At 41.7% G+C, this 11,312-nt stretch overlaps 1 protein-coding gene across 5 annotated transcripts in view; it reads left to right on the plus strand.

Moving 5' to 3' along the window:
* Positions 1-11,312, plus strand: part of BTRC (beta-transducin repeat containing E3 ubiquitin protein ligase) — a 121,957-nt gene that overhangs the window by 104,169 nt on the left and 6,476 nt on the right. For all 5 annotated transcript variants that reach the window (XM_050336094.1, XM_050336119.1, XM_050336086.1 and 2 more), the window contains 5 exons: positions 1,481-1,730; positions 2,406-2,524; positions 6,666-6,776; positions 7,370-7,448; positions 10,678-10,871. In XM_050336094.1, coding sequence (XP_050192051.1) covers positions 1,481-1,730; positions 2,406-2,524; positions 6,666-6,776; positions 7,370-7,448; positions 10,678-10,839 — 721 coding nt within the window. In that variant the 3' untranslated portion in view covers positions 10,840-10,871. The remainder of the gene's footprint in view (positions 1-1,480; positions 1,731-2,405; positions 2,525-6,665; positions 6,777-7,369; positions 7,449-10,677; positions 10,872-11,312) is intronic.

The raw sequence follows: 11,312 nt of genomic DNA on the forward strand, positions 1-11,312 counted from the left end.
GTGCTGCTAGGTTTTGGGGTCCTGTCAGTGGTAGGGATCCAGAGTTTCGGCAACACTGCCAGAGGAGACACCTGGAGATGGTGTAGGACAGTGTGGGAACTGCGCCGGACTAAACAGATCACAAAAGGATAGGCTGATTTCTGTAACAAGTGCTATCATCTTCCATATCAGGCCAGGCAGACCAAATTGCAGACTGGCTACTTGCCCAGAAATACTTTGTTTCCCTTTGTATCTATAAATGTTTGTGCAGACCCCAGAGGCACATAGGATGCATCGCTTTTATCCTTGTGTCTCCTCAGGAAGAGGGGCTTCATCCAATAGACAGTACAGATGGGCTCTTAATGCTTCTGGGATCTCAGGGATGCACTTGTCCAAAGAAGTCAGTGGGTCTCCAGCTCCTGTTCAGTTTGGCAACCCTGTCTGCAAACTGTTCGTATGTTAATGGCTCAGGTCTTTAGTTTTTTCTCCTTTGCATTTTGTAATTGGAATGTAGCTTTCTTTCTCATTTATAGTCCATAAGTTGATGCACTTCAGTCTCCATAAGTTAGAAAATAAGACATTAGAAGTCTTTCTCACATCTTGCCTTTTCTTACTGCTTACCTTATTGGCAGAGGAAAGTTTTAACTTCTGCAGTGTCTGTTGTGCCTGATGATACAGCCATTTTCTGCTCTCATATAGTGTATTTGGGATACAGGTGTGATAGTGCCGAAAGAAATCTCTTTATGGAGGGTAGAAGTTTGACAACAGAATAGCCCAAAAGAAACATTTTAAGGGCTTAAAATCTTCATTTCAAGTCCTAGAAGTTCTGTCTGAAGATTTTATCTAACATGCATCTTAAATTATCATTCAGTTGAAACAGTTGGTTCCAATAACATTAAGTTGACATAAATGCTGTGTCTTAATTTAGGTATTCAGCACATTCCTGGAATGCTGCTGTGTAGCAGATGCACCCTAGGGTAAATGCAATTCATGGTGCAACTTGTGGCAATTACTTGTATTTGTTTGAAAAGAATTGTCTTTTCTGCTTCTGTATAAATTATCGCTTGAGCTGATAGTCCTGTGAGAGAGGTCAAAAATTAAATCTGAACTTGCTTCTCCACGTTGACTGGAAATGAAGCGTATGGCAGGCTGACACAACCAGGAAACATCAGCCTTTAAGGCCATCAGTCTTCTACCTTTCCTCAGCTCTAAATTCCTTTAATTAAAGAATGCTCTTTTCCTGGGTGGGTTATTTTTATGGTATTAACTGCATTGCAGAGTTTTTGGCTGCTGGACTGTCTCAATGTATGCATAATCAACAGGTTTATATAATACATTTTTTAATGAACTATTTAATAGGTGTAGATATAACCTGTGGTGTTTGCTTCTCTAATATCACTAGAGAGTCAATTACCTCTCCCCATCCCTCTCTTGCTTTGCAGAAAATGCACTGTGCAGGTTTTTAACTCTCTTCTCTCTGGTTTGAAATCTGAAACTGCAGAGTGTGGGACGTGAATGCAGGCGAGATGCTGAACACACTGATCCACCACTGCGAGGCCGTGCTGCACCTCCGCTTCAATAACGGCATGATGGTGACATGTTCCAAAGACCGCTCCATCGCCGTGTGGGACATGGCTTCACCAACAGACATCACCCTGAGGAGGGTGTTAGTAGGGCACCGAGCTGCCGTCAACGTAGTGGACTTTGATGACAAGTACATTGTATCGGCATCAGGTGACAGAACTATAAAGGTGAGGTGTTTCAGAGGCTTTTTATTTCCAGCACCGGGGTATTTATTAATGAAGAACAGTGACCAGACAGGGAAGATGGTCCTTGGCCATTATTACCCAGATCTTCCTTTAGAAGCAGTATTCTTCCTGCTGCTCATTTCCACTTGTCCCTCCTCTCTTGAGCTTGCACAACTTGTTTACAGAACTGTATGGCAAATCAGATCCAGGTACAGATGCAGTTGAAAAAAGAAATTTTTTTCTGTGTTCCTTTTCGACTTGACCACTTCCATAGTCTCTTTCATCATCGGTCATTCAAATAGTTGTCAGAGGGCAGCATGGGGGCAAAAGTGAAGGTGAGTGGATAAGAGTCACTTAAGCATTACTGCTGTAATCCCAATCTGCAGTATTAAACCTCAGGAAAATGAAGATGTGTAGACTAAATCATAGCTGAAGAGTTCTAAATCTGGAAGCTAGTTCTGGTGTGGCAAAAATCTTCTGTGTACAGTGACCCGAGCTGCTAACAGTTGCAGAATATAATCACAAGTCATTGGAGTGGTAATTTTCCTAGTCTTAATGGTAGCCTCTTCGATTAAGAACATTCTGGATGCATCTATAAATCATACAGACACCATCTTTTGTTAGTCGCTTCTTAATAATTTTGTCTCTGTGTGGTTCCCTCCTCCCTTCCCATCACAGGTATGGAACACTAGTACCTGCGAATTTGTGCGCACCTTAAATGGCCACAAACGAGGCATTGCATGTCTGCAGTACAGAGACAGGCTAGTAGTGAGCGGCTCTTCAGATAATACTATCAGGTGAGAGACACACTCCCCATTGCAGAGTTAATGTGCAAGCATGTTGTCTCTGACTCACTGGGATGTGCAGAGGTCAGGCAGCTGAAGTGCTCTGTACCCTTGTCAACTTTGAGGTATGCTTTCTTTGGTATAGAACATTGGGAGCTACTGGAAAGAGATATTAGAAGCCTGTTTTACTGTGTTATCTTTCATCCTCAGCATCTCAAGAGTCCCATACTAATCAACAAGTTGCATTGCTCTGACAATTCTGGTGTATGAAAGAGCTGGCAAGTACCACTTTCTGTGATGTCCTCTTGTGATATTTTAATTGGACTATGTGTCTAGTTAAAGGGGTCAGATTTGCAGTAAGAGGCATTTAATCCTTTGCAGAAATCCTCCTGGGCTCTCGCCAAACTCTTCTTATGGTACTTGGCACCTGGTTAAGTTTGGAACAGCTGGTTTAGAGCATGAAGTTCAGTTTGCTGCCTTTTGCACTTCTCCAGCTGCCCTGGTTGCAATCTGAGATTTAACTCTTTCTAGTATCATGAGCAGGATTTCTCCCTACATCCTGCAGAAACTAGCAGAGGGATGTCCCGTGAATTTTGGGGTATATGGAACAAGCTTGAATAGTAGTTTACGTGATGTAGGAAAATGCCTCTGTCCTGGAAATGGGACGAAGAGCAAACTCCCTTTTGTCCTTGTCATCTCTTTAAATAATTGTCTGCCTTCTGATAAAACTTGAAAACTGGACAGTATGAGCAGAAACCCTTCATGTGCCAGTAATAATTTCTCCTCAATGAGAATTATTTATGCTATTGCTATTGCAAGCCTGTGGACTTGGCTTGCAACACACTGCCTGTCCCTGCTTTTCTTTCTGTAGGAAAATGGTGGTCCTTTGGTTGGCTTCATAGGTCATTGTGCCAGATTTTAGTATAGGGCTGTCTGAGAGCATGACCAGAAGAGCTGGAGCTTCCATCTCTTAATCAGGGGTAAAAGGTATTATAGGCATTGTGTAAGAGCAGAACCACTTACACGTGGTGAGAAGTGCTCTTCAAATAGAAAAAATAACCTTCTGCAATTGTCCTGTGAAACTTGGTCTCAGAAGTAGAGTAAGAAATAGTTAAATATTACAGCAGTTAGGGAAGGATCTAAAATATGACTTGCAATGCTAATAAAAATAAATGTCAAGATAGTGATAATGCTAAAGAGGAGTACTGTTACTTTTATGCTTGCATTGGACAAAATCCCTAGTTGACAGATAAATTGTGCTAGAATTTCAGGAATGTCGGCAGTGAGTCTTAATGGAAGTCAAGTTTAGCAGCAGTGTGGGCAAGGCAAAGGACTTACCTGGTCACACGTGTTTCTTCCAGCCATTAGCAAAGGGCACAAGTCAGTGGAAGGGTGATTAAGAAAGGGCAGGTTACTGAGTCATCTTTGTGGGTGGCTTGATGATTTGTATGTTTGATTTGAATTCCCTGTAAAGTGCCAGATGTTGTGTGTTCGCCTTTAGGAGAGGCTGATACAGAACTTAAAGTTCATCATTCCTCAGTTGCAGTGAAACTTTTTTGCAAAAGATGACTGTGATTTCTAGTTTTGCAACTGCAAACGTAAGGACATGTGGAGTAGCTGAGAAATCAGTATCTTTCTTCTGTAGGGAAACTCCACATGGAAAAATGTTTTGGGTTTTGTTTTAGGCCAGAAATGTCACCAGTGTAAGAGGACACAGCTACACAGACATCACTATCATTGTGCTGATTTCCAACTGATAGAAAGTGGTCCATCAAGTTTAATTCAAGCATCTAGGGCCAGAGTTCCTAATTGCTACAGACAACCACTGTGTAGGAAAAAAATGAACCAGAGAATTTAGGGCAAGAAAATAGAATCAGACTTAAACATCTTGTGGTAATTTTTAAATGAGTGGTTGGTTTGCACGTGTGTATTCTACTTCCAGTGTGTGCCCACATGGGGATCTGATACTGGTCTGTTTAGACCACAGCATTCTCTTTAAGAGATGGGGATTGAGGCTCACCTGCCTTCTGTACATCTTTCAGCTCTGCCAGGACTTCAAGTGAATTAAAGGCTGGGATAATTGAAGACCTCACTCTGCTTCTAGAAATTCTCCCAAAATTGTAGGAAGGAAGTGGTAGTGTTTTCGACTGCATAACATTTTTTTAGTTAGTTCTCAAGCCTTAAAATTAGTTCTTTTACTATTTGTTCCTTTGACTATTTAAAGAAGTAGACATTTGAGAAGCTTATCAAATCTGGGAGTTACCCTTGGCACCAACTGTGCTAGGAAGCTCTGCTCTTAATAGCATTTATCCCCTTTGTACATGAAGGCCCATGCCCCATGTGACTGGGGACATGATCACCTCTTCTAATCCCATTCAAATTCAGGTAAAACCTCAAACTGGGACCTGAAAATACAGGCCTGAATTAGCGTGATGCAGCCTCCCAGATCTGCTGGCAATCTCAGGATTGATGGCAAGGAATGGAAACACATGGCACAAAAGTTCCTGGCACAAGATTGCTCTTCAAACCTTTCTGCACCAGTTAATCTCTGGCATTGTCCATCCTTGAGAGACTTAATGCTCTCTGACCAGGCAGAGTGCCTTTGGCTGACCTTTGCCATGAAGTTTCTTGCTCTGACCTTGACTGGTGTGCTATACTCATGTGAAACCATTGGGGTCTTCACAGATTCCTGAGAGATCAACTCCACAGAATCATCTTGTCCTCCTAGTTGGCTTCAAACATGCATAGACAAATCCTTTCCCAGTTCTGTAGTTACAAAAGAGTTCTGTTCTTTCCTCTGTTGTCCAAAGTTGAGAGCAACTGGCTGTAGCAAGACACCTGCAATCGTTGTCCACCAACCTTGGGCACATATCACCTGGATCTGGATTATTCCCTGGGGGACCTCAGGAGTAATATATGTGGGGGTGGTTTATCTTTGTCTCTCAGCAGCTGTGCTGCTTCAAGATATGTCACCCAGAGAAATTCCGCAAACCCCCCATATTTCTCACTTCTGTGGAGGACATGTCAGTCTAAAGGCTTATGAATGAACATTTAAGAACATTTGTGGCTGCTTGCTTTCCCCTAAGTGTCACGGAGCTGCAGCAGATACTGCTATTAAAAGAGTACTATATGAACACCTCGATACAATACATGTCAGAGAATTTCAGTTCTTGTAGGCAAATAATCTTTCTTGATCCGTGGTAATTGGGAGTTATGTCAAAGAGCTGACAAAAGCATGGAAAAAAAATAGACTTACTTCATAACTGTTTGTAGCATTTCTTAACTGTTTTTAAAGGTAGTGTGTAAGTGTAAAAATGAAAATATTTTAATTTATTCTCCATGCTCAAAATCCATTACAGATGTCAAAACTCTGGGATATTTACAGTTGAGAGAATAATGTGTTACTGGGCCTCTTACTGTATGCTGCTTTGGGTGACAGAACTTTTCTAAAATTTTATTATTAGAAACAGTTCACAGAGAGCCACAGAAGTTACTTGAGAGCAAGAAGAAAATGCATTATAAAAGAATAAACATAGATTGTCCATTTTAATTTATGTATCAGGTGACTGGATTACAGAGTAAACATTCCTTCAGTGGGAGGAATGACAAATTAAAAGGGCTTGTTTATTGTTGTACCTTTCACCACTGTATGGATGACTTGATTCGTCCAATGGTAGTCTCCAAATCAGAAATAGGCATGTAGGGGAGCAGAAAGGGGCACATGCCCTGAGAATATTATCAATTGAAACAAGCTGCCAGGGGGATTGGTAAATCTCCCTCTCTTAACATCTTAAAATCATGGCAGGACACTTTCATAAAAAAGGAACCCCAGTAATATAAAATGAGTCTCAACGTGAAGATAACTGGGAGATAACCTTGTGTTACTACAGCACTAGATATTAGACGCAACTGGTCTCTGGCTCACTTCCCATGTGATACTGTAACATCACAGGGTCACGTTGAAAAGCATGCATCCACTTAATAGGAAAAGGAGTTACGAATATAGTTTGTTTCTTCTATGTTGTTTTCTCTTTTTTGTTTCATCATAATCTTTATTTCCAAGTTTCCATTAACTACAAGCAAAGACTGAATGTTTAGTTGCAGTGATAAGATATTAAAAAATTCTTATTGGCTTCTTTGTACTCTCTTCCAGGCTGTGGGATATCGAGTGTGGGGCATGTTTACGAGTACTGGAAGGCCATGAAGAGTTGGTGAGATGCATACGCTTTGATAACAAGAGGATAGTCAGTGGGGCATATGATGGGTGAGGTTATCAGTGCAGTCAGTGCTTTGCATCCTCCTGTCTGTCTCAGTGTCTCCCATCCCACTTCGCTGCATCTTCCCTATAAATATTAGATTCTCTGTCTGTCATACTAAGAGGACCTTTTCATGGCCAGTAAATCAGGGCCATGCTACAAAGCATAACTTTTGTTCTTTTGAAACAAGTCCATGTGATTTGGTGTATGTGGTCCAGCTCTTTTGGTTTAAGAATATCTGACTGACTCAACCTGAAACCTCTTCTAGCTCAACCAATCATGAGAAGCATCTTTCCCATCTGTGGTTATGTCTGCTGGACCATTTGCCATTACAGACTAGTTGTCTACACTCCCACGTTTCTGTTAGTTATTACCACCTGCTTTGTTGACAGCTTATTTTTTTCCTCCCATTAAGCTCTATAAGCTTTACAAAGGGAAAATTCAAGAACCAGGTCTGAAGAGCAGAAGGACTGCTGCAATTTTCCTTAAAATGGTCTATTAACTGAGTTGTACTAACAGTTACTTTTTTTTGTGTGTGTGTGAGTACTTGCTCTTTTCTCTTTAACAGAGCCATGGTGTTTGTCTATTTTTTCACTACTAGGAAAATTAAAGTATGGGATCTTGTGGCTGCTTTGGACCCCCGTGCTCCAGCAGGGACCCTCTGCTTGCGAACCCTTGTGGTAAGAGCTTTTGGTAGGGGTGTTGGAAAAAGTGTCCTTGATCAGGGCTATCTTGAGCTATGAAAACTCAAGTAATTTAGCCCCAGTCTGTGGGATCCAGACATAATTCCTCAGGGTCTGGCTTTTTTTGGGCGTCCAACTTTTTTTAAAGTTGCAAGCTATAAAGCATTAAAAGTAAGAACTTTGGGAGTTTTCACTCACTTTTTATCAGTTTTATTCTGTGATTTGAAGTTAACAAGTAAATCCATTTTTGAGAATGTCCTTCTTGGAATCCATGTGCCAGTGGGTTTACTTTACCCTGCGTTTACCTGATAGTGTAGTAAGTTGTCTGAATTGTTAACATGAAGTTTCTTGAAGAAAAGTACTACATCCCAAATTTGAAGAGCAGGAACGAAGACACCCTTGGGATTGCTTTTAACTGGCTCTTGGGTGTTTAAGGAAAAAGCAAGTAAGGACTGGAACAAACAGTGAAATTGCCTTATCCTTAAACAACAACTACTATTTTCATGCCGTCCACTGGTTTTTAGTACAGGTCTGATGATGATGTGGTTAAAATGTCATTGTGTGAGTGCTAACGGCATTCACAGTCATGCTTAACAGTGGCTCTGCACTGGTCTCACAGTAACATGGGAAAGTTGTGAGAAAAATGACAGTACAGTCAAGGTCATGGGATGGTTCCTATAAGTGTTCCTCCACCACATTTAACCTGAAAAACAGGCACTGTTGCTGGTGGTAAAGGAAGATTTCAGCCAGTCCCAAAGGAAGATTTCAACCTGTACCAAATTCTCATTGAAGAAGAAGTACTAAATGTTTCTATTTCATAACTAAAAAGTCTTGTTTGGGCAGTGTTTGGGTTGGTATGTTAGACCTTTTCCTGCTGTGGCACATGACTGTAGCCTGTGCTCTAAACTGGGATCATACCAGGGCTGTCTGATTCTCTAAAAGTGTCTCTCACCCACTGAGCTGTGCTGGCTGACCTTCTGCGCACTCATCCTCCACCTGAATTGCTACCATTGCTGTAGATTTTGCTGAAGTATTTACTTCACATTTGATGCAGGCTGTGAGGGTTACTGAGACTCAGCTGACAGGCAGTAGATCATTAAGCCATGCTAACTCTTTTCCAGTCATGTATTTGGACCTCAGCTGCAGAGTAAGAGTCCTTGAGTGCCTTGGATGCCTGCAGGTACTATGTTGAAACACCTTCTTGTTAGCCAAATAGAGCAGCAAATAGTATCAGGGCTGAAATCCAAAAAAACCCTTTTGTCATTGGCCACCCAGTTCCAAACTATGGAACAACTCAGTGCCCATGAGCACATATCCTGAGAGTCCTGGTATTAGTAGTGTTCCTGCTCCAACCTGAGACAAATGTGTGCCAGCTAACCTGTAGACTTAATTTAACTGGTGTGATTTCCTCTGCATTTTCCAGCAGTGGACAACCGAAGTGCCCCAGCTAATTATATTATAAATCAGAAGTGGTGGGATGGAAACACTACAGGAGTCTCAACACATGGATACTCATAAATCCCTGTTTGATAGCAGTGGAGGGGGCCAAAAGAGGAGTGGGGAGCAGAGGAGGCCATTGTGGTGCTTTTAGACTTTTATGACTACAGGGTGTCCTTATACCCGCTTGCCCATGGTTTGTTTTTTTTTTCCTCTTTCCTCGTCCTCCAAAATTAAACCTGGCTGCACAATGAACATCATGAGTCTCCTGCTGCTTGTGTTCAATTTTCAAACAGTAGGAGGAAAGTGCACAGATAACAAATGTTCGCTGCATGCCAGGTCCCTTCCAGTTTTGTCTTGCGTTAGCTGGAACGGTGGCCACATGAATTTGACAGACGCTTTCCATGCACAGAATAAGCACACAGGTCAGCTTTCCTTACAACCTAGGCAGTCCAGGTAGGGCAACCCTTTTGGAAACAGGTATCTCTCTCTCTCTCACTGTCTGTATGAGCAATCCAATGGTGGATCTGACTGTTGTAGTGATACTTTTTAGCAAGCACTTCTTCACTGCTACAGCACAAACTCTGGAAAAACACTTCTTTTTAGAGTAGGTGGGAAGATAAAAATTCATAAGGTGTGTTTGTAAGACAAATTTGAGTTATAGTTAGATGATCAGAAAGATTTCATTAATTAGAAATTTTAAAAATTTATCTTAAAACTAGAATTTGACTTCTGTGTGTGATTATTTTCAGATAATTTAAAGATTTAGAAATTCACTTTTAAGCAGTTGTTGCACTTTACAAACTGAGCTGTATTTTTGTAGTCCTGTGGTAGAAGACAAAGGTTTTCCATTTATTAATAATTAATCTTTCACATAAATGTTTGAGAAACCTGTGATTTCAGTATTAAAGTATTTTAAGAGTTCTTTTCCTGACCCTCAGCCCCTTACAATGTGTAAGCATTAAAGAGAAATGTGTATTGATGGAGGAAATGGGGCTCACCCTGGTTGCATAGTTTCTGTTCCCTGCTGACCAAGGAGGAGGCCACTAGTCTTGCAGCACTGTAAGCACCAAGAGAAAATAGGCCACACAAAAGGGAAAGCATAGTGGATTTGCTCTGTGATATCCAAGATCTTGCCATTACCTCCTGTTAATTATGATCTGAACTCTTGCCAAATCGTCATGCCATTTTCACTCAGCCTTGGAGCAGAATGCAAACTGCCTATAAAGAATGCCCTTTCTAGTTCATATTTTTAGAACTGCTTAAGAGGAATTATTACTGTGTCACTGGACTTTACAGCAGGCTCCTTAGTGTCCTCCAGTGTTAAGCTCTTTCCTCTTCAGTAGTGGCAATGGTGCCAAGTTGTGAATGCAAAGTTGTCATCTCTTCCCCTGTAACCTAGTGCATCAGGGAGTGCTGTAATTTCAGGAACGAGTTTTGCCAAGGAACAAGGAAGGCAGTGTACCTGTCAGTCTTGCCAGACAGAACTGTGTGGTGGAGAGAGTTTGGTTTGTTTTGCACAGTGTGTATCCAGCACTGGGATTTAAGGAGTAGCAGGACAACTGTAATATAAACTTCCTGCAAGCCAAGTACTCGGATATGGCAAACACTTTTCACTGAGAGAGTGTAATTTATGCTCTGTGATCATGATGCACAGTGTGTTATGTGGGGTTTACTGAGAAATTAATGTAACACTAGATAGAATCAAGCCCGAGTTCATATTCCCTCCTTCATCCCAGGTGCCAGCTAGTTTGCATAGTAACATGCTGTGTCTCCCACTTGCATTTAGGAGCATTCTGGAAGAGTCTTTCGACTTCAGTTTGACGAGTTCCAGATTGTCAGCAGCTCACATGATGACACCATCCTCATCTGGGATTTTCTGAATGACCCAGCTGCCCAAGCAGAATCCACTCGTTCCCCGTCCAGAACATACACCTACATCTCCAGATAAATAACACTACACTGTACCTCACACTCGCACAGGTAAAAAAAAAAAAATCACAAAATAAAAGGAGGCTCAAAGGAGACACTGGATGTAGTATGAGCATGTTGCTTGAATAATTATCTGGGTCTATCAGTATTTCTCATCTTGGTTGTACAGTAATTACAGTGTCCTGTAAAAGTACAGGAGTGGTTTTGATACCTTAGAATAGGGACTTTATTTTGTGGCATGTGGCGCCTATGACTTCCCCCGAAGAAGTCCTTCCTCCTCCTCTGTCCATCATCATCAATAATTAAATCAGCTATCACTGCTGTCCAGAAGGAAGAAGGGTTTCTGCAGAGCGAGTAGAGCAGCTGCTGCCTAACAAGGGGATGCAGATGGCCTGACCCTGGGCAGTTGTCACCAGGCAGGAGGGTTTTGCCAAGAAGCATCAGCTTTATTCCCTCCCTCTGAAGTGGTGACCATTCTCCTCACATTGCAGC

This window comes from Myiozetetes cayanensis, unplaced genomic scaffold (genome assembly GCF_022539395.1).
Source record: "Myiozetetes cayanensis isolate MyiCay16 unplaced genomic scaffold, myiCay2020 scf10, whole genome shotgun sequence".
Classification (NCBI taxonomy): Eukaryota; Metazoa; Chordata; class Aves; order Passeriformes; family Tyrannidae; genus Myiozetetes; species Myiozetetes cayanensis.